At 34.8% G+C, this 27,340-nt stretch overlaps 3 protein-coding genes across 5 annotated transcripts; all 3 read left to right on the top strand.

Annotated features, from left to right (window-relative positions):
- Positions 1 to 304: 304 nt before the first annotated feature.
- LOC145317696 (uncharacterized) lies at positions 305 to 2,415 on the top strand. The gene has a single exon (XM_080158915.1). It carries the CDS (start codon positions 528 to 530, stop codon positions 2,100 to 2,102), a length of 1,575 nt encoding a protein of 524 aa, XP_080015041.1. The 5' UTR covers positions 305 to 527; the 3' UTR covers positions 2,103 to 2,415.
- LOC145317693 (uncharacterized) lies at positions 2,397 to 23,172 on the top strand. Of its 3 annotated transcripts, XM_080158911.1 has the most exons (21): positions 2,397 to 2,524; positions 3,774 to 3,883; positions 4,216 to 4,296; positions 5,140 to 5,224; positions 5,599 to 5,703; positions 6,286 to 6,392; positions 7,137 to 7,238; positions 7,749 to 8,314; positions 8,798 to 8,993; positions 9,601 to 9,685; positions 10,014 to 10,129; positions 10,676 to 10,962; positions 11,409 to 11,479; positions 12,417 to 13,188; positions 14,369 to 14,621; positions 15,528 to 16,175; positions 18,977 to 19,196; positions 20,659 to 20,705; positions 20,934 to 21,020; positions 21,599 to 21,905; positions 22,600 to 23,172. In XM_080158911.1, exons 1-21 carry the CDS (start codon positions 2,432 to 2,434, stop codon positions 22,840 to 22,842), a joined length of 4,581 nt encoding a protein of 1,526 aa, XP_080015037.1. In that variant the 5' UTR covers positions 2,397 to 2,431; the 3' UTR covers positions 22,843 to 23,172. The 3 variants fall into 3 exon arrangements, with proteins under 3 accessions (XP_080015037.1, XP_080015038.1, XP_080015039.1); XM_080158912.1 differs by lacking the exon at positions 15,528 to 16,175 and having other exon boundaries at positions 2,411 to 2,524; XM_080158913.1 differs by lacking the exons at positions 18,977 to 19,196; positions 20,659 to 20,705; positions 20,934 to 21,020; positions 21,599 to 21,905; positions 22,600 to 23,172 and adding an exon at positions 16,936 to 17,001 and having other exon boundaries at positions 2,411 to 2,524.
- LOC145317697 (transcriptional adapter 2-beta-like) lies at positions 23,153 to 27,311 on the top strand. Its single transcript, XM_080158916.1, has 5 exons — positions 23,153 to 23,311; positions 23,705 to 23,818; positions 24,607 to 24,788; positions 24,897 to 25,616; positions 26,316 to 27,311. The coding sequence occupies exons 1-5, from the start codon at positions 23,187 to 23,189 to the stop codon at positions 26,531 to 26,533; spliced, it is 1,359 nt and encodes a 452-aa protein (XP_080015042.1). The 5' UTR covers positions 23,153 to 23,186; the 3' UTR covers positions 26,534 to 27,311.
- The last annotated feature ends 29 nt before the right edge of the window (positions 27,312 to 27,340 follow it).

Below are 27,340 nucleotides of genomic sequence, written 5' to 3'. Positions count from 1 at the left end.
CGAATTTATCGAATTTCTACAGACTATTTCTCAATTAAAAGCTTTGCAATAATAACATAAATATTTCTTACGTGATCCTTTCCAATTGATTATAGGTAGGTAAATGATTTTTATTCTATTTAAGATTAATCTTATCTTGCCAAGGTTTCGTGATTTGTAAAAGTTGTTATGAATATCTTTAAACCTCACTATATTTATTTGCGCATTTAAAATTTTTTCCTTCCCTTTTCTGATATTCGCTTTGTAGTATTCCCTCCAAAATAATTTCACCATTCCACCCCCCCTCCTTCCCCCCTCCCTTGTTTTGAAATTGTGAACCAGAAACAACAACAAAAATATTGTACGGGGTGGGGGAAACATGTTTTATCTTGCTTGAATATATATATATTCATTTCAGATTAGTGTACATACATCAGAAATCTTTCCATGACTGTATATAAGATAATGTAGTGAACTTTTAGTGTCAGTTAAAGTAGAAGGCTTGGTTGATAAATGAGATATACATACAGAATTATTTTACCTATACAATGAAGAATTCCAAGATCAATACCTATGTTTTCTTTGATACAGAATCAACAGGTCTTTCTGGAGCTCGTATCACAGAATTATCACTCGTTGCGGTGCATCACCAAGAGCTGTCAACCTACACCAAAATTCTAAAGAAAAAAGTTGAGGAAAAGAGCAATAAAACTGTAAGTTCTACATATCCGCGTGTAATGAACAAGCTAACATTAGCAGTAAATCCTGCCAAGCCGGTCAGCCCGTTTATTGAAGAGTTTACGGGTCTGAGTAATTATAATCTCGAGCATCAATCTAGATTTCGGGACGGTGTAGGTCTCGCCATGGCGGGATTTATCGCCAGTCTTGCTGGCCCAGTATGTCTTGTGGCACACAATGGAGACCGCTTCGATTTCCCGCTGCTTGTAAAAGAGCTAAGTCTAGCTTCCAAAGCAGGGAGTGTGATCAACATGCCGGATGATTTACGATGCTGTGATACGCTCAAATTCTTTAGGTGGCATTTTAGTAGTGATAACAAAGTCGACAATATGAATGCAGCTAAACAACAGATCTGTGTGACTGAGGAAGAACAAGTGTGCGATCTCGTTAACGATAAACTAGAAGAACCTGGTGTTTGTACGCCAACGAAACCTCATTTTAACTCGTCCTCATTCATCAATACACCCGAACGAACTCCGGGACAAAGTAACGGAAGCGATAAAATCGCTGACTCTACCTCTAAAACAGACATTACAATCTCCAATGGCATTACTGAGACTCCAAATAACTCAAAGTACAAAACTCCAAGCAAAGATATCACAGATTTGAACAGTACAGTCTATCATACTCCACGTGCCTGTCCTTTTCAAATTAATGGAATTACTCCCTTCAAAGCATTTGCCGAGGTACAAAATCAAAATGGCGTTTTAGAAAGAGCTACTAATGACAATCTTGACTGTTTTGATGATAGCTTTGATGACTGTATTGACTCTCAATTTTTACTGGAGGCATTTGGTGATACTCTTCAACCCTCTGGTGATGCAATAAATAAATCTGAATCCTGCGAAAATGGCAAAAAAGATAATCATGCAAATTTTACAGTTGATGAAGAAAATGATGATTCTGATGAAAATGAGACGTACAACACGCCACCCAGCACTCCTGTCAGAATTGAAACAAATGCAATCCTTGTTTCCTCCGTTTCAAAAGCGGTCCTTTTTGCAAACTGTAATTCTACCCCGCCAAAAAAGGCAAAAAATATCAAAAATGAAGAATTTAATAGTTGTGATGACTCGCCAGTGCCTGAATTCAAGTTAATCAAAGGTCCCCGCCGCGGTGGCCGTCGTGGATCCAAGGTCCAGAGTGGAAGCGATAGTGAAGATTCGAGTACAAGCAAATTGGAGAAACCAAAATCATTCAGTCTACCAAAGCTATATGAGCACTTGTTTGGATTTCCGCCGGTTGGCAGTCACGGTGCTGAAATTGACTGTCTAACGTTGTTGCAAGCTGTGGCGTTCGTTTCAAGCCCGCCGACAGCTGATTCATTCGAGAAATGGGCAATGGATAATCAGAAACTTCTCAAAGATGTTAAACCAATGGCTTAGCGCATTTCAAATTCCTTGAAACTTACTCAGTTGTAATTATAAAATGTTTTTTTTTTGTTTCTTAATATAATGCATTTTTATAAATTATAAAATTGTTAATAAAATATATAATTAAATATAAATTATTTGTAAATTGTCCTTATTTATTCTCATCTAAGATAAAATGTAAATATAGATTATATTTTTTTATTACAATCAAAATTTTAGACTGATTCTAATATTTTATTATGTATTTTTTATGATAGTTTTAATAATTAGGTACGATTAAAAGCTTTAAACCTTACCCAAAGAAATTATTTTTATTAATTTCAGATCATATTTATGTAGAAATGTATGAAGATGATTTTAGCACTCTGTTTACAAAAGATGATTGGAGACCTATATCTTTTCACATGGAGCCCAATGGAGTTCAAAGAAAAAGGGTATTGATACATTTATAGAGTAGCAATTCTTCGTGTATATATTTTTTTTTCGTCCTATACTTTTTAAAAATTGTCATTATAATTAGTATTTATTGTCGGATTTAAAAGTTCATACCTATACACTAGGTAATTTTTATCAGTGTTTCAAGAAAAAACAAGGATGACAACATCCATAAGAGCTAAGCTCTGAAACGGTAGGACAAACGAACATTAACACTTTTAGAGTGTCAGAACTGAATTATCAGAATATGAATGTAGAACAGTCGAAGCAAGATTATAAGTAAATTTGTTGAAAAACTGCTTAAACACAGGATATTGTTTAATGACATACTTAAATGTTTATTACTTGATTATAGATATGCTTCGCTTATAACATTGTACTTTGTTGTCATACGAATGAGCATTTAAAAAACAGATCATATGGATTATTTTATCACATAAAAAGGGAGGGGGCGGAAGTGACACCCTTTGAAACCATAACTAAAAGTCAAAGGAACTCAACTAAATAAAAAGTTACAGCTCTGAGATTTGACATGGCAGTTGCTTTATAGAGGTACAATATGGAACAGTGAAGAAACGGCGGCGGAACCGCCGTTTCCCGCCGAAATTTATTTTTGCCTTAAAACCACATCTTTTCTTCTCCTGCATTAGCAGCCTTCCACTTTCCTGTCGTTTCTTATATTTGCATTTGGCGAGAAAAGGCGAAAAAAAATTCGGTGGATTTCGGCGGGAGCGGCGGTTCCCGCCTCCCCCCTTAGTTGTTAAAAAAAGTTAAGAATCAAAATGTTTAAAATTGATGTATGATCATTCTGGTTACGATTATAGAGTTGCTACGCTTTCTAAATCGTACCTAACTACTACAGGAATCAACATGCAAAGTTTGAAATCAAAAGGCTAATTCTAACATGCCTAAATGAACGCAAAAAGCTATTCGTTCCAGACGTACAGATGGACCGACCCTAATTATAGAAAAGCTTTTAAAATTAAATACTACATAGTTTTTACATTTAATGTTTTATCATCATTTTTATGATCTGATATAATACGGAATTCCCACAAATTATTTTACCATTTCTCTTGGTAGGATGGAAGTGTACTTCCCCAAAATAATAAAAAAACCTTTCCTGAAACTATATGAAACTTAACTGTGAAAGGGATTATATTATTGAGCTGTTAGCGTGATCTTAAGAAACAGACATCCTGTTATTTTAATATAAGGATAATGCATTTTATTATTTTATTTATTTAGATAAAAGACCTTGTAGAAGCCAACAGTGGATATTTATTTGACACATTTCCAAGAGATGAATCAAATCATTTAATCAGACTTGCTAATTTTGATTCTATTATTATAAATAAGTAAGTGATATTTTTTTTTATTAATAGTAAAGAATTTCAGGATCTTAAGGGATAAGACAATATGAAAGCTTTTGACATTGTTTGTACAACTAATTAAAGATTTAGTAATAAACGCAACAAGTTTTAAAGCCAACGAAAGGTAGAACGGGTTAATAAACTTTGGGGTCAGTATAATTTACAGTCCAATGTCCCCTTCCTCCCTGAGGAAAGGAAAAAATCAATTTTACATTTGGAAATTTTTTCTAAGGTACTTATGAACAATTTAAAAATAAAACATGGATATAATATTATTAAATTAAAATCTTTTAAAAGATTAATTTTGTTTATTTTAGAAATGAAGATTTTTTTGATGTAAAATATGTTGAATGTTGTGTTGAAGCTGGGAAACTTTTACCCAATCTTATTGACTACAGGTAAACAACTAGTCAGGGGTGTATATTCTGCACAATATTTATTATTTCCCCTTCCAGATTTTTCCCCATTAGGTCCTACTCTTTATTTTATTCATTTTTTACCCGTCCTACATATTTTTCTAGTTTTTTCTCCAATGGTGGGGAAAAAATGTTATCAGAACTCTTTATTTTTATATTTTTTCCCTTTTACATAGGTAACCCGTTCAGAATATACATACACCCCAGCAACCCTATATTATCGGATGCTTTGAATTGTAAATTGAAATGTTTTTATCCTTTTAAATAAAGCAGTAAGGTTTTTTTTGTCTGATGCTTATTAAAATAACTACCTATAAAATTAGGGTTGGCAATCCGAATCCGGAATCCGCCCAATTTTTAGCCAATTTTGGAATCCGAATCCGGAATCCGTTTTTTAATAGCGGATTCGGATTCTTAATTGCTAGGCTAAAATTAGCGTCTTGAGTTTTTTCTTTCAACTCCGCCTTTTTGAAGTCAAAGATTATCATCATTATATAAAATATCTAGTTCGATTCTCGGAAGTGAATTATAGAGAACTCCAAGAACATTAATTTTTAGGACATATGTGGCACTTAAATTTTCAATTTTTATAAAAAGCCTTTTAAAATATTGCTAGAATCCGGAATCCGCGGGAATCCGCGGAAATCCGCCTTTTTTTGGACGGATTCTTGTAAGAATCCGGATCCGGTCCAAAAATTTGACGGATGGCCATCCCTATATAAAATAACTACTGAAATTATAAAAATTCTTTTTGACTTAGAAATATAGTTATGTTAACTTCTAAACTAAAACAAATCTATTTACATAAAAAATTTACTTTTGTAGAATTAACAAAAGAACCTCATATGCTGAATACAATCCATTTGATGTTATGGTTGGCAGGATTAGATGGGATCAAGTTCCTAAGAAGGTAAATTTTAGAGGATTTTTCTTTTGAATCATACAGGTGTTATTCCGTAAAGAAAAGTTATGTCTTCAATAGTATTATAATAATTTTCAACATTAACATAAAAGCGTTGCCATGAACCCTTATAACTAACTAAATTTTTTATTAAAAAAAACCTAATAGTAGGATGAAATTCCCTTATTTTTTTTATCAAAAAATATTTATATACCTATAGCAATTTATTCTATATAGTTTACTTATAGTAAATGAGAAATTATACAATTAACGAGGGATTTATTTCAGTTTGTTTTTCGTACAAAATGTCTATAATACGACACGATACCAGTTCTAATTAATCGGATTCAAAGCCATATTTAAAGAATGTTTTTCTATTTCAGGCACAAGGAGAAAAGGTTGAATTTGATGATTTTAGTGAGAATATTGAACGAAACAAAAGATACCTAGAATTTTATGAACTTTCTACCAAAAAAGCTTATACTAGAGTAAGTAAACTTTTTTCTCGTAATCATTCGAATCCGGTGGATAAGAACCGGTTCTCATCCATACGAAAAAACTATGTCCAGCATCGTATTATATCCAGCTTTCTACGAATATAAAAATGTACAATCATAAGATTAAAACCAGTTTTTTTAGCCAGTGCCTTCGGCACCTCGGGGCTAAAAAAAACTAGTTTTAATCTCATAATTGTACATTTTATATTTCCGCGTAAAGCCGTTTATAATACGATGCGAGAAATAACTATTATAGTCTCAATGTATCATTTTTAGTTAAAAATTAATTGGAAAAAAATTATCCTCTAACTTTTCAATTTCGTGTTGACAAAATCTAATTCCACAGGGATAAGACAATTGATGTACATCCCCAATGATCATATACAAAATTAACTCCTCTGTAGGTTACAACTCGTGGTTAAAGCGTCTGTACACTCTTACTAACTTAATGAACCAACAAGTTGTAAGGCCAACGAATGAGAAAACATTATCAGACCTTGGGGACTAGTGTAATAAACAGTCCAATGTCCCCTCCATCCCTGCCAGAAATGTATATTTTTATTTTGTTTTTAGAAAGAGGATATAGCAATTCTCAAATACATCCAAGATTACCAAGTATACAGTCAGGTCGATGGAAATTTAATTTGGAAAAAGATGCAACTCAAAAAAGTTTGTAACAGGTGTGTATTTCTTTTTCCAGTACCTATGGATTCGAAACCGATTGCAATCCCCTGGATTAGAACCGGTTTACAGCTATTCTCAAAAATCATGTATATCATTATATTACAGACAATTTTTTTCCACAAATATCAAAATAAAAAACATGAAATGTATACCAGTTTGTAAGCTCTAGCCAACGACCCCTCGGGTCTAACAAAACTGTTTTTTAATCTTATAATTTTTCATTTCAATATCCGCGGTAAGCTGTCTATAATACGATTTGATAAATAACAATTTCGTTTAATTGACATACTACCTATACTGTAAAATAAGAAAAGAAAAAACCGAAAAGTTTTGTTAAAATTTCTCTATTTGCCTGCTGACCTATTATATAAAATGTCAAAAGACGCTTACAAAAAGATACAGAAAAAATAAGATTGCAGAAAAAAAGTTAATTATGACAATTAAGATACTTTTTAGCAAACAGAATTTCGAAAAAATTATGTTTTCCAGTATTGCTTCGAGACCGTTTAATATCCGGTGGATTAGAACCGGTTCTCAGCCATGCTGAAAAATTATGTATAGCACCGTATTATATCCAGTTTTCTACGAATATAAAGATGTACAATCATAAGATTAAAACCAGTTCTTCTTTTGCATCTCGGGGCTAAAAAACTGGTTTTAATCTTATATTGTATATTTTTATATCCTTGGAAAGCTATTTATAATACGATGCGATAACTAACTAATAGTGTTTATTTTAGGTCTTATCAATCTATGAAAGAAAGGTTTAGAAAACAGATACTACCTCAAATTAATTCCTATGGGCTCAGTCAAAAACAAATTAAATGCTTTCAAGAAAAAAGGTAAATTTTTGTAAGGTTTTAGAAAATAGGTCTCTATTTACTATGTTTTCCAACATTTCAAATTATTTCAATGCTTTCTCGTCATTTGTATGGACCTGGGAACTTCAAAAACAGAGGTCTCTAAAATTTTTGTCCTGTGTTTAACACATGTTTGGCCGATTTTCATCAAATTTTCAACTTTCATTTTGATATAGAGGGGGTGGATTCTTAAAAAAACTTTTTGGCTTTATGCCTCACTAAAATTAGTTAGACTCGCTAAAAATTTTTGTAAAAAAAACTTTTAAAATCGCATAAAAAATCTACAAAAATCAAATAAAATCATAAAAGAGTTAGGTATTAACATAAGATTAAGTTTATTTTTTTTCTAGATTTTAAATGTGATTTTGGAGGATTTTACTAAAAAATTTTTTAGCGAGCCTCACTAATTTTAGTGAGGCAGTGAGCCAAAAAGTTTTTCAAGAATCCACCACAGTTTAAAAGTTTTTATATTGTTATTTATTTATTTTTTAGAGAAATCTACACACCGTTAAGAAATATGGAAACATCTGATTCTGATGGATCTCTAACGCCACCCCCGACGGCAGAACAACATAGATCCCGCCTAAGGAAAAAATCTCGCGAAAAGAATGATCCACCGTCCCGTGGAAGTCGTGATAACATTTTGCGCGGAGCTGCACCGGAAACTGAAAACAGCTGTAGCAGTTCCCCCAGCCGTCGGACACGTCGGCCGGAGCATGGCAACAGCCAATCGTCGCCCCGACACTATCCACCAAAGGGGCCTGAAAAACCTGACAGCCGTGAGCAACAGCTGCAAAATAATGGCAACCGCGACCAATTGTTGAAAGAAGCTATTTTTGGCTCATCAGTTTTAAACTCACAAGCGGACAATGCTGAATTAAATGACACAGATCAGGAACCATTCCGCGTAATCCAACCTAGCATGTCGGATGCAAATAGTGAGAGCGAAGAGGAGGTCATCAAGGAGAAATCTTCACAAGAAGATGAGAATACAAAGCAACAACGAACAGATCAATACAAAAAAGATAAACCAGATAAACATAAAAATAGTACAAAAGGTATGAATAAAGTTTTTTTTTACGAACATTAAAATAATAAACGCCATAAAATTAATACCAGTTTTTATCTTATAGTTTTTTCATTTTAATTTCTACGGAAAGTTGTCTATAATACGATGCGACACATAACTAATTATTCAAAAATTCGTAAAATTACAATAGATACATTTTTACCTTCCCTATTAAGTGCATTGCAAGAAATCCTCCATCCATATTACACAATAAAGGATTATTTCTATGGGTATTTATTGAGTGTAAATATTAACAGTTTTTTATTTTAAGGGCATTAGTAATCATATTTAGTTTCCTATTAACGATATATATAATTGATAAATAAGATATTTTGTAATATATTCCATTTTAGCTTCCTAATGCATGTTATTGGCAGACTATATATAAACTTTTCTTAATATTTCCAAAATGCCCTGAGTTTCCGCCAAGATCAAATTAAACAGTTTAATATCAACTTTATACAAAAATCAGGGAAAGAAAGAACCAAATCTACGGAAGATAATTCTGCTAAAAACTCAGCCAACGAAGACTCTGCTCGAAATGCTGCTGACGAAAGTGAGTTGAGAGATGCCGGAGTGCAGAGAATACTATTCCAGGACATTAATATTGATTCTGGTGCTAAAGCTGGAACCGTCAACAAGAGGACATTTTCCACAGATTCAGAGAAGTAAGTTGTGCAGGGGACTAAAAGCATTTTTTTTCTATTTTTCTCCCCTCTTTGGTGAAAAAAACTAAAAAGTATGTGGAAGGGGGCATAATATGAATAAAATAAAGAGTACTGAAAATATTTTTCTATTTTATCACCTTCCTTGCTAGAAAAAACTAGGAGGGGAAAAAATATAAAAATTTGCAGCAGGGGAAAAAAATGAATCTTGTGCAGAATATACACCCCCTGAAGTTGTGTTTGCCCTGTTCTCAGGGGTGTATATTCTGCTTGGGATCCCCTGCTAAGGGGAGGAGGGGGTATATGAAAAATATGTGGGGGTAGAAAATTTAAAGTGTACTGACAACATTAGCTATACTTATAGTTTTTCACCTATTTCTAGCCCCTTATGGGGGCTCTAATCCTGCGGGGCCAACTGTCTAACCCAGCGGGGCAATCATTAACATTCACGTAACCTAACCTAAAATGACCTATCAAAAACTTCTGTGAAAATACGACGAAACCCCCCTTAAGAGGCCATGTCACAAAACCGACAATACCCGTACTAACTAACAACCGCCGAAAAATACAACTCACTTAATTCCTAATATTATGATTTATAACTTTTTAGATCTCCGCGGAAGAAGCGAAAACTGTACTGTCCTGAAAGATCTCATCTCAGTGAAAATGTTCTTGGTCATATTGGCGTTTTTCAGGTACCTCATGAATTATGTTTTTGTTAATGCTTAAACTTGTTATTAATAAACAAAAACATTCAGTACCTTTTAAGAAAAATGACATGGTTTGCAAGTTAAAAGATGAAAAATACATTGAATTAAGCACAATCTATTTGTATTGAGTTCTTAAACTTTTTTACGCTTTGTATTTTGTATTAAGAAATGCAATCAAATTTTTGTGCTTTAAATAATCGTTTGCAATCCCATAAGTTTCTGTTGAGTGGTGTTAAAACCCTATATATCCCCCTATCGCACGCCCTTTACTGAATACATAAAGATCTTATTAACCTGTTTTATGCAATGTCAGATCCCGTCACCTGTACTTACATCTGGTGGCCTCCAGAAGAAGAAAGCCTCTGGATCCTCCAGGAAAGAACTGCAGGATGTGGCTTCGTCCAGCCAAGAGTTTGCAGCTGGCCTCAGGTACAACCAAATATAGTGAAGGGGGGGGGGGGGGGATGTGCGACAAATAAACATCCTATCAAGTGAATTCAACTTTTTGGTGTGTATCTACTTATTTATTTTTCTATTTATGTTGTACGTCAGAGTATGTTATGTGATTGTAGAGTGTTAAGTTTCTACTAATAGCAGGGGTGTATATTCTACATGGGATCCCCTGCTCAGGGGGGGGGGGGGGGAGGGAGAAATAAAAAATAAGTGGTTGGAGGGGAAAAAAATGTAAAAATTAAGAAAACCGAAAACATTTTTTCCATTTCCCCCTCCTCCTTGGTGAAAAAAACTTTAAAAAGTGTGGTAGGAGGGATAAAATAAATAAAATATAGAGTTCTTTAAATATTTTTCCATTTTCCCCCTACTTGGTGAGAAAAAACTAGGGGGGAAGAAAAATAAAAAAAATTTGTAGCAGGGGAAAAAAAAAATCTTGTGCAGAATATACACCCCTGACTAATAGACAGACGAAAACTGTTAAAGCCTATAACACGAAGAAGGAAACATTTTTATTTTTTTTAGGGCAGCATCTGATGTGAGCCAAACTTCAAATGACTTGGAAGAACCAGGTCTCGAACTAACAACCACAAGCCTCGGAGGAATTACCAGTACACAAAACATCATAGAAGACAGCGAAACTCCTCAAACTAAAAAAGCTCCTCTACCCTCAGTGGATGAAAACTCATTTGAAGAAGTTACGAACAAGAATGATGCTGATTTGCGCACACGCAGCAGTACCACCAGATTTGCCAATAAAAATTTACTCGCCAAGACATCTCGTAAAGAAGGTCAAAATGCGCTTCAACAAGGTTTGTCCTTTTTTCTTTTTGTAGCTTATCCAAAATTAAAAAATAACAATTTTACAAAGAAGAAGATTATATGACTTATGATGAACCTTAATATTTTAAAAATATCATAAGATAGATATTTATTTTGTTAATAACTAGATGCAGTGCTCCTAGCATCCTGGAGCTATGTCTTCGAAGGAAAAAAGATGGCTAGAAAAATAGCCTAAAACCATGAAAAGACTTAAATCTAGCAATAAGATAACCTAAAACCATCCAGGATCCATTTAAAACTTTTCTAAAAAGAAGAACTAAATCGGTTCATTAGTTTGAAATATTTGGCTACAGACTTAAATAAAACTACTTTATACAATAGGATAAAACTTGCATTTGTGGTAGATAGAACTCGAATCCCATTCCCCATTCCTCATTCTTTTGAAACTTCAACTAAACAGTAATATTTGTTTAAGTTGGTGAAGCGTATGAGGATGAAGGAGGATCACAAGAGCTACATTTGTATCTACAACCTAGTCAAGACCAGGTAAATATGAGCAAACAAATAAGTGAAAATTTCTATCTGCAAAAATGAATATTTAAATCGATATAGTTTTACTTGGATGTTACACATGATTTTCATATGTTCTGATAAATTGATGCTCGCAACTGGCTAAAATAACGATAATCCCAATCTCCATTCCCTTTATCCCCTCCCCTCCTACTGGATGATTGAACTGACCAATAAATGAGGTCCCTATTAGCAAGCTAAATTGACGACAACTTTTCCCCTATCAATATATCCAAAAATATTCTATTTCCTTTTTTCCATTGTTCTATAGTTGTAATGTTTCACTACAACTTTTGTACGAAAAAGGTGTTGATTAAACTTTAATTGACTTTAATTTTTCGTTGGCGTATAATAACTTTTTTTATGATTAATTAAGCGTACTGCTGAACATTAAGATGAAGACCAAATAGAATTTATAAGACTAGCGGCTTCGCCCCTAGCCTCTAGGGGCTTTGCCCCTAGAGGTTTAATCGAACCAATTTTTCATAGGTATTTTAGATTTAAAAAAAAAAATTGGGGGGGGGGAGAAATTTTTTTTTTTTTTTAAATCTAAAATACATATGAAAAAAAAAATTGGGGGGGGGAGATATTTTAAATTTTTTTTTTGGGGGGGGTAGTCGACCCCACTATTTTAATTTTAGTTTTAAAAAGAAAAAATTTTTGAGGGGGGGGGGTAATTTAAATATTTTTGGGGAGGTTCGGGATGTCCCACCCCCTAAGAAAATAGTTATAAACCTTCCCGGGACCTATGAGAAGCTACCCTGTGAAGGAGAACCCGATCGGTTTAGCGGTTAGCGAGATCCTTCGCTACAAACAAACAAACAGACAGACATCGTTCTACTTTGTGCTATAACAGGTTCCTTTTACTTAACAGATTGTTTCTGATTTTAAATTAATACTTTATTTTATTTAGGAAAACAAGAATGACGAAGAAGACAAAAATGAGAGCATTAATCTTTTACAAGCCTCTGATGATAAAGCTATTGAAAATTCTCCACCTCAAGAGTCACCTGATAATTACAGAATTCTTACAAATGACAGGTCTCTAATGGTCCCCATGGAATCGGATATTTTTGCCAGTGATTCTGATTTTGAATCCACCAAAGGTCAGGAGAGCCATAAAGAACCAGAAAATGAGAATAATGTTGTAAAAGTGCCAAATATTGATCTGGATTCATCAGAACTGCAAGATTTACAAGTAGTTGATGATCCCTGTATACCAGAGGTACCCGGGGTATCACCTGATATTCCAAATGAGGTAGAACTTGCAAATGAAAACGAAGAAATTGATCATACCGAACAAAGAAAAAACATTGATCTTGACTCGTCTGAGCTTCAGGATAAACATGTTCTAGATGATCCCTGTCCAAAAGATGGTGGTTCACCCGATGTACCTGGAGAAATTATACCCGATATCAATACTGTCAATGGTGAACAAGACTATCAGATTCCGGTCGACCATGTTGAAGGTGCTTTTGATCATTTGCAGGCTGGAAATGATCTTCATAATATTGTTACTGATAATGTATTTGAGGATCATGTTGATGATCCTATGGATCATCCTATTGATGATCCCATTGATGATCAAGAAGTTGAATCCGAGAAGGATACTGATGGCGAGGAACTGCAAGGAGTTTTCAGTGGTCAACAGCTTGAACAAGAAGAGGAGATTGCCATCGCTGGAGGTAAGAATAATTCAATTAAAATATGTGTAAGTAGAAGAATAAGGGCGCTTTAGGCGAACTTTTGACTAAAATGATTTTAACCCCCCTAGTATCTTTAGTGGATCATAAATTTAATTTACCCAAATTGAATAGGCTAAAAATTAAAAACCTATAATCAAAATTTTTTTCTCTCCATTGCTTCTGTAGGTGGGGTATTTAATCACATTTTCAATTATTGGTATTATCTAATTTTGCTGAAATTGTGCTTTTTCTTATATAAATTATTTTATGAAAATCCTACTAGGTATAACTCCTATTTTTTAAAAGCGAAGCTTTTCTATAATTTGGGTCGGTCCGTCCGTACGTCCGTCCGTAACGGATAGCTTTTTTCATTAATTTAGGCATGTTAGAATTGTCCTATCGATTTCAAATTTTGCATGGTGATTCCTTTAGTAGTTAGGTACGATTTAGAAAGCGTAGCAACTCTATAATCATTACCAAAATGTCCGTACGTCCATTTTAAACATGTTGATTTTTTACTTTTTTAACAACAAATTTTTATGTGAACTAATCATCTGATTGATCTGATTTTTGGTATATTGGGATAACAAAGTATAATGTAATAAGCGAAGCAACTCTATGATTAAGTCCTTAAAATGTAAGTATGTCCATAAACATTATCCTGTATCAAGCAGTTTTTAACAAAGGGGGGAGGCGGATGTGCCACTATTTGAAACCAAAACTAAAAGTCAAAGGAACTCAACTAAAAAAAAGAGTTACAGGTCTGAGATTTTGCATGGCAGTTGCTTTATAGGGTTACGATATGGAACAGTGAAGAAACGGCGGCGCAACCGCCGAAAACCGCCGAGAAATTGCAAAAAAAATTTCGGCGGGAAACGGCGGTTTTCGGCGGTTGCGCCGCCGTTTCTTCACAGTTCCATATTGTACCCCTATAAAGCAACTGCCATGCAAAATCTCAGACCTGTAACTCTTTTTTTAGTTGAGTTCCTTTGTTGACTTTTAGTTTTGGTTTCAAAAAGTGGCACATCCGCCTCCCCCCTTTACTTACAATTTTGCTTTGACCCTTATGAATTTATATTATGATTATTCAGTTCTGACACTATTCAAGTGTTAATGTCCGTTTGTCCTACCGTTTCAGTGCTTCGCTTTTATGGATGTTGTCATCCTTGTTATTATCTAGAAGAACGAGTGGATGACAGTGAAGAAGAGACTAGAATTCGGAACAAGACAACTTTTCAGAAGCGGCCACTTACAAAACCTGCAGGAAAATCAAGATCCGGGAAGAAACGGCGGGATCTATTGGTAATTAAGGTGCCCCACGACGTGGGAAGTTCTGATATTGAAATAGTCCGACCTGGCAGGCACAGGAAGGATTCAACCAGCAGCCAAGAGAATTCTTCGCAGGAAGTTCAGAGGCCCAGGCCAAAATCCAGGTATATTTTTTTCAATGATGTCAAGATAATTAATATTTCTAAACTATTTTAATGCTAAAGGGGGGGGGGGGATAAAAGATATGTTGGGGGGGGGGGGGGGGTATTTAAAAATTAGGAGAACCGAAATAATTATGATTTTTTCTCCAGTTTTCTCCCCTCCTTGGTGAGAATAAAAACTAAAAGAATATGTGGGAGTGGGGATGATATAAATAAAATAAAGATTTCTAAAAATATGTTTCCATTTTTTCCCCTTCCTTGCTGGAAAAAAATAATTTTTGCAGCAGGGGAAAAAATGAGTCTTATGCAGAAAATACCCCCTGTAGAGGGTCACAATTGGTTAAGAATAAAGGGTATTTTAAACATCTGGTATGTAACTACAATTCAAACATTTTGAAATATCATGCATAAAAAGACTTATCACTTTTTACAAGATAAAAAACTTGAACATTGAGTAACTGTATTTTGCTGATTAATGAATTTGTAACGGAATTTGATATGTAACTTCAATTTGAAAGCATAAAATTCATTCCATTAGCAAGAGAAATTTGAAAATTAAAATTGTGATAAAATTGTAGGTAATACCTATTTCTGGAGTTATTTTTAAAAAAACTACTCGGATAACAAAGGTGTTATAAATTTACAATGTTCATAATTCTTATACAATACCAAGACCAAAAAACCTTTAATTTAGATTTTATAATGATATTCATAATATAAAAGCCCTTTGTGTAAAGGACATGTAATTGTATTCAGACAATTTTTTTTAAAAGGCCATCAAATAGTTCATATATTAGACTGACAATTGAAAGGATTTCTAAGCTTTATTTATATGATGTTGAAGGACCTAAGGCAAAACTGTATTAAGAAATATTTGATCCATCAAGATTTACATAAATTTCACACAAGGTTAAGTCTGAGCGATAAAAAGAAGAGAAAACGCGCGGAAAGACAGGAAAAACTCCGAAAATCTTTGGAAGTTGAAACTGAAACTTCTACTGATGATGTTGCTGCCATGATAAATACCGATGCTGTTATGAATGTTGCTGAAGATGAAAACAACGCTGAAAATACACATGATGAACATATAGATTCAGTTATTGAAATAACCGATGACAAAGATGATAATTCTCAACACGCTTCAAGAAAAGATGCATTAAGTAATGTAACTGGCCCTATACAACCAAATAAAAGATTAACGGTTGATTTGGTCAACTGTATAGACAATACAAACCTTAATAGTAAAACTGACTTTAATAATAAAGGTAAAACATCCCTAATAAATCAAGCTGCAAGTGAAAATGACTCAGATTTTGGGCGACAGCGGGCTAAATCCGGCGGTAGCACTTTTTCAGCAATACAGCGTCGCAATGAAACATCGCCAGACTCAAGACACCGCCGACGCACAGGCGATACAATGGCAGGTGCAAAAACGCCAGTGTCGGGCCAACGCCGTCAACGGTTTATATCTAGTGAGGAGGCACACTTTGCAATGGTGACAAGGTCGCCGCCAGTCGCCTGCTGTTCCGGTATTAACACGGTCACCGGGAAGATACAGTGAGTATTGTTGATTTAGTTCGTTGGAATTTTCACAAGGGCTCGGCAGCCGCGCATCAGCCACGATTAAGCCTCAAATTTAAACCCATGATTTGAATGCTTTGAAACTTTTTTGAAAATAGGGATTGTCTTATTTGGGTCAGGTTTAGACTACCAGCTGATTTTTAAAATTGTAAAAGGTTGAGTCCTCCTAAACTTACAGACAGCTGACGCGCGGCTGCCGAGCCTTGATTTTCACTACTTAGGTTATGGTTTTTTTTGCATATTTTTATTTGTAACTATTTTCATTTCAATCACCACAATCTGAGTTTTTTGTGTGAAAAATATTCTTTAGCATGTAAAATGCAATTTTTCTTTAGTTTGGTGGCAGATGATTCTGGTAAAAAAACTAATTTCAAAATCCAGGAATTGTTAAATGTTTCTTTTACCATTATGGCTTCCAAGCCGTTTAATATCTTCTGGATTTGAACCGGATTGCAGCCATCCTGAAAAATCATGGATAGCAACGTATTACAAACAAGTTTCTGTGAATATTAAAATAAAAATCATAACATTAATACCAGTTTTGTTAGCCCGGATTATTGGCTCTTCTTAATTTAGTGTTATAATTTTTTATTTAAATATCCACATTACGCTGTCTTTATTACGATGCGATAAATAACCATTAACTCATTTATTCACATGTGTACAAAGATAAGTTAAAGCCCTCTCCCATTGAAAAAATACAAATAATATTTTAATATTTTTTATGATTTATTAGTGGCCTATTCTCAATAAGGTAAACAGTATGAATGGATATCTTTTATTCGGTAAATAGACAATTTTCTAATCCCTAATATGTATATAACTGTTAAATCATGAGCATTAGATAGTATCGATTAGATTTGCATGCTATATTTATTCAAAAACCTTTTCTAAAAGTTTAGTTTAAAAAGATACAAGTTATTTATGTTTTTCTGACATGGATGTGTTTTATTTTCTTTTTTCACTTTGTTTCATGGAGCTTTAAAATGACACGCGTAGCTTTCATGTTTTTTAAGTCTTTAAAATAATGTTATTGTATTAAAATTTTAACTTATGTTTTCAAGAAGCTTAGCCACCAGTTTTAATCGATTCTGTTTTCATTTTGTACTATACGTGTTTTTGATTATAATTTTTTTAATAAACAAAACAACGAACTTTGAAACATCGTAAATAGAAAAGATTTATTAATCTAGATAGTCAATCAGATACAATAACCCGTCAAACTTTAAAGGGAATTTCTAGCAGCCGAAGATTTTAAATATATTTAGTCACTTATTCAATCTCAGTTTACGAGCAACGAAAGTTTTAATGGTTGAAATGTAAATATAACTCCTACTCTTTCTAACCTACAATGTGATCGGATTCTTTCTATGTTGCTTTACTACTGGTTCAATTATGGCATTGTAGATTTATTTTAAATAGTTTAACAAGTAATGAGGAAGAAATCCTTTTTTTTGGGATAAAATATGTAATTACATCAGGGTTGTCGAATTGGGCACTTTTTTTGATATTGGGCGGCCCAATTGCCCAAAAGGGTTTTAGGCGGGTTTTGGGCGCCCAAAAGTGGTTTTGGCACCCTTTTTGGGCAAATGTCGTAAAAGGCATATAAATAGGATATTAAATAGCCTAAAACCATACCTAGACTTATTATTAGAAATAAATAGCCTAAAACCATCTCAGGACCTATAAAGGCTCCACTGGAAAGGAAACCATATCGGTTCAGCAGTTAGCGAAATCCTTCTCTAGATACAAAAAAGTTTACTTATTTATATAGTTAACTAGCGGCTACGGCCCTAGAGGCCTCTAGGGGCACTTGAGGGGATAATCCAATTTTATTATATTATATTTAAAAAGAAAAATTTAAAAGAATTGGGGGGGGGGGGAGGGGGGTTCCTCCTCCCATTTTTATTTTTAGTTTTTGGGGAGAGTAATTTTTTTCTAGGGGCGATTTCTCTTAGGAGGGTGGTGGTACCCTCCCCCAAAATAGTTAAAAACCTTCCAAGAACCTATGAGAAGCTACCCTGTTAAGGAGAACCCGATCGGTTCAGTGGTTAGCGAGATCCTTCGGTACAAACACACAGACAAACAGACACACATCCTGTTAGTATAAGGATATCACCCAAAAAATAGGCCCGCCCCCCCCCTCTTTTTTAACCCCCTCCCCTTTTTCTCTCCCCCTAAAAGGGGGATGCCCAAAACTGCCCAAAAGGACGTTATATTAGGCGGCCCAAAACCGCCCGCCCAAAATGACAACCCTGAATTACATGCATGCTAGCTTTAGTTTTAACCAATTAGGGACTTCCACGTTCGACCGTTAGCTCGAAGATATGTTGCGTTGAATGCTGATGATGCGCTTTTATGGTCAAACTTTAAAATCTGTTTTTTTCCTTGTTTTGTTATGGTTTGTCTTTTTAAAATTTTTCTAATTAGTCTCCAATTTCAAGCATCGAATTTTTTTTTATCCTTGACGTAGAAGGTTTTTTTTAAAATTAAAGAACCATATTTTAAATTAATTTATTTATCAAGTTTTATATAACAACTTTAACATGTATTCTACAAGACGTATTGTGTATGCTCTTGATTTACATATTAATATATTTTTTCTAAGCTTTCTTATAATTAACTTAGACCCTTAGTTTACATGAATTCTCAAGTAATTTTTGTAATGCCCCATCCCCTTATTTATGCCCTTGCCTGTAAGGAGACTCTCATCCGATTCTTACGTGGCTGTTGTGGTCCATATAAATTTTTAAATATTTACATTAAATCTGTTTTAGGAGAAGGAGAAGAAGTTCTGCAGCTGCAAACACAGCTGCTGGTCCGTCTGCTGCAAGCGCAGCTGCTGGCCCTTCTACTGCGACCACAGCCGCTGGTCCATCTGCAGCCTGCCCTTCTACTGTGGCCACAGCTGCAGGCCCTTCTACTGCGAAAGCAACTGGCAGCAATGTCTCGACCAGTGAAAATTCTATATCAAGTTCTGAAACCACATCAGAAAAGGTAAAAATTAATGGCATGTTTTGAGTACAACTTTAGTCATTGTTTAAATAAGGTCTACATGCAAAGTTCACAAGAAACGGCAATAATAGAAAAATATCCCAGACATAAGATCAACTGTTTCTAAAATGGCTATAGGTATGGACAATTAAAGGGGGACGTAACTGAAGACTTTTTGATGCACGGGGGGGGGGGGGGGTTTCTCCGGACCCACTTGATGAACCGTGCAGATTTTTTGGACTTAAGCTTTTATGGGTATGGACATCTTATGGTTTCGATATCAACCCCCCACCCCCTAGCCCCCCGGGGCTCTAAACCCCCTAAAGATGAACCTAACCTTCATTTTCTCAGAAACCATTTGAACAATAAAGATGATTTCTTATATTTAAGCTTTTATGCTTATAAACTAACATTTAGATTAGAAGTCACCTTCCTGCCGACAACCCCTAGCCCTCCGGGGCTAAAAAAACCCTAGAAATGAACCTAACCTTAATTATCTCTTAAACCATTTGATCAATAGAGATGATTCCTTAAACTTAAGTTTTTATGCTTATCAACAGACTTTTAGTTTAGAAGTTACCCTCCTGCCGCCAACCCTTAGCCCTCCGGGGCTCAAATTAACCCCAAAACTGAACCTAACCTTAATTTTCTCAGAAACTATTTGACCAATATATTGGGGTTGGCGGCAGGGGGTGACTTCTAATCTAAAATTTGGTTATAAGAATAAAAGCTTAAGTTTAAGAAATCTTCTCTATTGATCCAATGAATTCTGAGATAATAAAGATTAGGTTCATTTCTAGGGTTTTTTGAGCCCCGGAGGGCTAGGGGTTGGCAGCAGGAGGTTGACTTCTAGTCTACAATGTAGTTTATAAGCATAAAAGCTTAAGTTTAAGAATTCATCTCTATTGGTCTAATGGTTTCTGAGAAAATGAAGGTTAGGTTCATTTTTAGGGGGGTTTTGAGCCCTGGGGGGCTTAAAACCCCCCTAAGTCCATAAAATCTGCACGGTTCATCAAGTGGTTCCGGAGAAAACCCCCCCTCTGCATCAAAAAGTCTTCAGTTACGTCCCCCTTTAGTGGAAAAACGAAAATTTTGAAATGAGGCCTTGTTGAGAAAAAGTAAAAAAAAACATATTCTTGTGTGATGAATCATTCGCTTTTGAATTATTCTGGAACTTGAAGTGCTGACATAAAATAAGCCTTTGTCCCTCTTACGAAAATTGATGTACATCTCCTATGATTATACACAAAAATTATCCCTTCTGTACCTAGATTACAAAAAGTTTGGACACTCAAGTTTATGAACTAACCAATCAAAATTCAATCAAAAGTCCCCCAAACTTATTGAGCAAACGAATAACAAAACTTTATCATTAAACTATTGGGACTAGTGTAATAAACAACACAATGTCCCCTTACTCCCTGGATTTATAGGTTTCTTCCTTAAACTGAAAACTTCTGTTTAGATTGAAGAAAGGAAAACCATTACAATCAGAAGAAAAGAAGACCCTGGGTAAATAATGTTTAATTTCTTGTGTAACCTTTCAGGGCTAATTACCCCCAGTATATTTAATCCTCTACTTGTTATTCAATATTTTTGGTTGAAAATACTGTCATGAAAGTATTTGTCCATTCATGAATAAATCTTGTAAAATATTTTTTTGTAAAGTAACCTACCCAGTCATATTTCATAAATGTATAAAGATAAATTATTTAAATTTAAAAAGTATTCTAATTTTAGAGACATGTTTCGTAAGCCCTATACCCAAGAAGAGGAGAGAAAATTGCTGGCATATTTTGATACTCATGGTGGTTACTCTAGAAGGAAGTAAGAAACTTTTTTTTATCTTAAAAAAATCAAGTTCTGCAGACACCAATAAATGTATAAGTATAGAAATATAAACCAGACAACTACCTGGCCCAAATAGTAAAGAGTAAGACCCTTTTCGTCTGCGAGCAATTGCTTTATGTTCTTATGTAAGGACTTGTCTATGTTCATATTTCCGGTGCTTTTAGCTGATTTTAAAGACCAAATAAAAACATAAAACTCGTGTTCTTTTTTTTTTCTTTTACTGTGACCTAAAAACTATATATTTTTTAGAATTGATGGTCTATAAATTTGAAACATTCTTCAAATGTTTTGTCATTTTAAGTTATTATTTTCTACAATGCTACTAGAAGGAAACAGTTAAAATACAAGATTAGCATAATTTACACTACCATTTTATAGATTTAGCAAAATAAACGTCTGTTAGAAAAAAGTTCCTGTAAATAATTACAGTACCCGTTAGAAAGTATTTGTGTTTTTGGATTTAATTGCCCCTTGTTTCTGCACTATAAGATATTAACATTAATCCCCTCCTCCCCTCTAAGAAATACTTTTATGACTTTAATATTATCGCTTAGGGGAAAAGCGTTATGGGAGGATCTTGAGCGTAAACGTGTTCTACCTGGCCGTTCCTGGCAGTCAATGAAATCCTGGTTCCTCAAACTTATAAAGCACAGCAGCAGACTTGACACCTACGGTACCTCTGTGGCACAGCTGATAGATGCGGACAAGGAAATATACAGGATAGATACGGATGGCGAGGAGGAGGAAGGAAATGATACAACTAGAGGAGGCGGGGAGGTGGATGTGTCAAGGGCTGTAGATCAAAGTATAGGCGGATCAAAAAAGAAAACGATTCCTTATACCGTTGAAGAGGATAAAAAGGTAAAAATAAAACATAGGAATGACAATCAAAATCCCTTTTAAATGACTCCGAAATTTTTAGGACAATAAGTCATAATGAAATCCGGATTTTGGTAGTTTGATCTTATTGCTCGGATTAATCAGCGGTTTCTAAAAAGCGACTTGGATTGCCTTTCCTGATGCATTATTTTTCTCTTAAAATAAAGTTGGGATCAACTGCAGTTCACGGTAAAATATTCCTGGTAACGAATATTTACAAAAATCTATGAAACTTAAAGGCTGCTAGCTGCCAAACGGCTGAACGTACAGATCATGCCCGCACACTGTTTTAAGTGCCATAAGAAGGTCTACAAATAATCTGGAATAGCCACAAATCAATAATGCATAATTATCTCGCAGTGCAGAGAAATGCGCAAAAATACCTATTTACGCATTTTTTCTTCAGTGAAGCTTTCCCTGTGCATCATTGGATCTTGGCTATTCCAGATTATTTGTAGGCCTTCTTTTGCCACTTAAAATGGTGTGCGGGTATGATCTGTACGTTCAGCCGTTTGGAAGCTAGCAGCCATTAAAATTCATAGATTTTTTGAAACATTCGTTACCAGGAATATTTTACCGTCTACTGCAGTTGATCCTAAAGTTGAAATCTCAACTTTTTAACATCAATGAAAAACATTTAACAAAAAGAATAGAAAATAAAATTACTTTTATTTAGATCCTGAAGTTTATAATAGAGAACAAGAGATATGCTGAGACAAGCGGCATTGCGCTGTGGAAACTGATGGAAAGCGGCAAGGTGGTAGGCAACAGATCCTACCACAGTATGAAAGAAAGATTCAGAAAGATTATTATAAAGAATATTGATAATTCCAAGTATGGCTTGACCCATGAGGAGTTGGATAATTTTAGTAGTTCAGACAGAAGGAAAAATGCTACACAGAAAAGACACAAGAAATAAATATATTTTATGTATAAATGAATCAAGTACTTAAAGTTTTGGAAATAACAATTCATACCTAAGTATATTTTTTTTTATAAATTTCATGTTACTCAAAAGAATAAATGTATTTTTTTTTATAAACTGCTAAGAACATTTCACTTTCAATTGCTTTGTGGGTTGGGTTTTAAAAGAAGCCTGCAACCCTTTGACAGTGACACGCTTATGATAAAAATTATTTTTATTTTTAATTTCATTATTATTAATCTTGTTATTGTACCTGATACAATCTTATGACATTTAAAAATATGTTTGAAAATTAATTTTATAATATATGAATCCTTTCAGAAATTCTTCCAGATAGAATGGTGGGTGTGGGGCTGGTACCTGTTGGTATGGCTGAAGGCCTGCCAGGAATGTCAAGCAGCTCGGCCGTCAGGAAGCCAGCTGGGGTCACCTGTGCCGGCTGTGGGTCAGAGTGCTATAACTGGTAAGTTGAAGTTATTAATTAGATATATGAAGTAGAAACAAAATACATGATTTTGAAAAAAAGTCATGTAATTACTGCTCGGCAGCAACAACTAAGACTCTAATTTAAAGCCGTTTGGATCTTTATTGTTTTGAGTAGAGTGATTGCCATACTTGATTGAGACTACCATCTGATTTTAGAAATTGTTCATTTTATTTCTCTGAGGCTTTCAGACAGCTGACGCGCGGCTGCTGAGCCCTGTTAATCACTTATGTATTGTAAACTTTTCAATTTCAATTAGTATATGTATGACAACATTTTTTTAAATGAGATAATCATTATACAAAAATATATATTATGTATATGGACCAAAATAGTATAAAACTCCTTTTTAAAGCAATATTTTTGTTTCAGTGGATATAGCTTGCATGTGATCTGTACAGAATGTTCACCAAACCTGGACTTTTGTCTGCCCTGCTTCTCCAGTGGTGTCATTGTCGGGGACCACAAAGCTAATCATTGTTACAGGTAAAGGAATTATTTCTATGGGACTAAAGGTTCAAGACAATGGCCGATGAATTGATGTACATCCTCACCCAAATGATGATACACAAAATTACCTTAGTAGTTGAAACGTTTGGAAACTCAACTTACTGAACCAACCAATAAAAGTCCTCAAAGTTGTTAAGCCAGCGAATAGGAAAACGTTATCTTTAAACTTTAAGGACTAGGGTTGGCAATCCGAATCCGGAATCCGCCCAATTTTTAGCCGATTTTGGAATCCGAATCCGGAATCCGTTTTTTAATAGCTGATTCGGATTCTTAATTGGTAGGCTAAAATTAGCGTCTTGAGTTTTTTCTTTCAACTCCGCCTTTTTGAAGGCAAAGATTATCACCATTATATATAATATCTTTTAAAATTTGGTTCGATTCTCGGAAGTGAATTATAGAGAACACCAAGAACATTAATTTTTAGGACATACGTAGCACTTAATTTTTTTAATTTAAAAAAAGCCTTTAAAAAAATTGCTGGAATCCGGAATCCGCCTTTTTTTGGACAGATTCTTGTAAGAAACCGAATCCGAATCCGGTCCAAAAATTTGACGGATTGCCATCCCTAGTAGATATATTCTCTGCTAAAGCCTCAGGTATCTATTAAGTTCAGCGATTAGGGGGATCTTAAGGGGAAAAAACTATTGAGGTATCCGTTATCGAAAGTGATATTAATCTATAAATTCAGTCAGTGTTTTTATTTTTGACAAAAATATTATTCATGACTCATATTTGAAACTGCTATAATGCCACCTAATTCATAGATTCGAGGAGGAAAGTCCTGGGTCAAAAATGCTTGGCGGGGACTGGAACCAGGACGAACTTGTCCAACTGCTGGAGGGGCTGGAACAGTTTGGTTACGGTAACTGGACAGATGTGGCCTGCTACGTTGACACTAAGAATCCTACAGAGTGTCGCAATGCCGCGAATCAGTATTTTGTTAATGGTAAATAATTTTTCTTTTTTTTAGAATTTTCAATTTAAATATTGTACTTTTATTAAATTATTATCAAAGCCGTATAAACTTTCATATCATATTAGTTTCTGCTTTAAGGTCCAATTGCCAGACGTACCTACCTCGAATCAGAACGCGGGAGAGCCATAGACCACACAGTGCCAGCCTCACCTGACAAAAAACCTCCCGCCTCTTTGCTGACAGCCAGCGGCCAGCTGGACATCTCTCTGGAGGACCGCATCCATCTTGGCTGGCTGCCCTACAGAGACGAGTTTGAGGTGGAGCATGCTAACGATGCCGAGTCATTGGTCGCTGTTCTGGATCCCAGCCGCAATGAGGACATTGAGGAGGATCTGGACAACATGCTGAAGGTGACACACGTGGAGATATACCAGGCCAAGCAAAGGGAGCGCAAACGCCGTCGCCAGGTTGCTAGCGACTTCGGGCTGGTCAAAGACTTTTGTGCCGAAGAGGATCTGACTCGGCAGGGCATTAAGAAACCGCGGAAAGACAACAAAGCCGAGCTGCTCGAGCGGCTGCGGTTGTCCGCAAATTTTCAGACCTACGACGAACATACACGTTTTATCGCGAGTATTTCGAGAGAACGAGATTTACGCGGTCGAATTCGCGAGTTGACGAGATATCGTAAAAACGGTATTCGGCGGTTGCGCGACGCTGAGGATTATGAGGAGCAGCGAAGCCGGCGGAATCGGATGAAGAAACTTTTGTCGGACGGCGGCGATGATGGTTCACCGGCTCCGAGAGAGATTCCGCCAGAAATTGATCTGGATTACATCACCAATATTATTGGTCTTCCAGGTCGAATATTTTGATTTTTTCGTTTGATGTTAAAGGGGGGGGGGGCGAAAGTGACACTTTTTGAAACCAAAACTAAAAGTCAAAGGAACTCAACCAAAAAAAGAGTTACAGGTCTAATATTTTGCATGGCAGTTGCTTTATAGGGGTACAATATGGAACTGTGAAGAAACGGCGTCGCAACCGCCGAAAACCGCCGAGAAAAGGCAAATAAAATTTCGGCGGGAAACGGCGGTTTTCGGCGGTTGCGCCGCCGTTTCTTCACAGTTCCATATTTTACCCCTATAAAGCAACTGCCATGCAAAATCTCAGACCTGTAACTCTTTTTTTAGTTGAGTTCCTTTGTTGACTATTAGTTTTGGTTTCAAAAAGTGTCACTTTCGCCCCCCCCCCCCCCCCCCCCTTTGTTATTATTCCTTAAAACAAAGTTATCAATGTTCGTATGTGGCGTAGCAAAACAAAGTAAACATACTATTGAGAGGAAGGAAAACAGAAAAACCTTATTCACTTATAAATGTAATAAGAAGTATAAATGTATAGGAAAGGTTAAGCAATCTTAAAGGAAAAAGAACGCTATAAAATGGTTCCTAAACACATGGGCAATATTATAGAGATAGAGTCGTTTTTAAAATGAAATTAAGATAATTAAGAAGTTGTGTATTTCTAAAATTGTTTTAATCGCTGTATCGTTATTTTGTTTAGGCTATGATATGCTATCCCAACAAGAGAAGCGTCTGTGCACCAGCCTGCGTCTTCATCCAAACCTATACATCTCATACAAGACCTGCCTCATACGAGACCACCTGCACAAGCGCCGGGGACAGATCCCACAGCCTCTGCACCCAGCAGGGCTGGATAAGAACCATAAGAAAAAGATCTTCAACTTTCTGGTTCACTCTGGATGGATTTCTGCTTATTGAGGGAATATATTGTGTTTAGATTATTGTAAGATATAGGATTGTATTTGATTATGGTTTACATATTTTCACAGAATTATCGTTATATCATTATAGTTAGTTTTATATTTTAGATTCACTGCAAAAGAATGTTTTATTTTAGACATTTCATTTGTTTGGTTGTCAATATAGGGAGGGAGGGGACATTAGACTGTAAACTCTTCTAGAACCTTAAGTTATATAACACCATTCTCATTTATTGGCTTATAAACTTTGGGTACTTCAATTAATCTTGATTCTAAACCTTTTATGATTTAATGTTCAAAATACAAATTTCGTTTATATGATTATAAATATTATTAAAATATTTTTATATTGTGATATACCTACGAACATATTCCTATTGTTAAATTAGTAATAAAAACATTTAAATTGGTGATTTGTACTAAATAAATATTAATTATTGTTTTTTTGGTTTAAGTAAAAATTTCATGTTTATTATATTTTACTTTTGAGGTTTTTCTCTCTAAATTTTTGTTAATTGTTAAAAATTGCTTTTAAGGTTTTTATTTATTATTTATATTTCTAACATGAAAGTCGTCCTCTATAGAATAATTCTTGATGTACACATACAATAGAGTAAGAGAAAACAGGGAAAATAGAATTTTTTATATTTGTGCCCAAAACTTTTCATGACAATTTCCCCCCCTAATTTGGTTAATTTTTTTCCGAATTCATATACCAAATAGAATATATATTTTATGTATACACTTTAATTTGATGTTTTACATTATACATTTCAGATATCAAAAAATTGTTATAATACATTTT

The sequence above is a fragment of the Acartia tonsa genome, chromosome 4 (assembly GCF_053477335.1).
Source record: "Acartia tonsa isolate MP-2025a chromosome 4, ASM5347733v1, whole genome shotgun sequence".
NCBI classification, from domain to species: domain Eukaryota; kingdom Metazoa; phylum Arthropoda; class Copepoda; order Calanoida; family Acartiidae; genus Acartia; species Acartia tonsa.
Note: the sequence above shows the minus strand (reverse complement) of the source record. Positions and strands in the feature narration are given on the sequence as shown.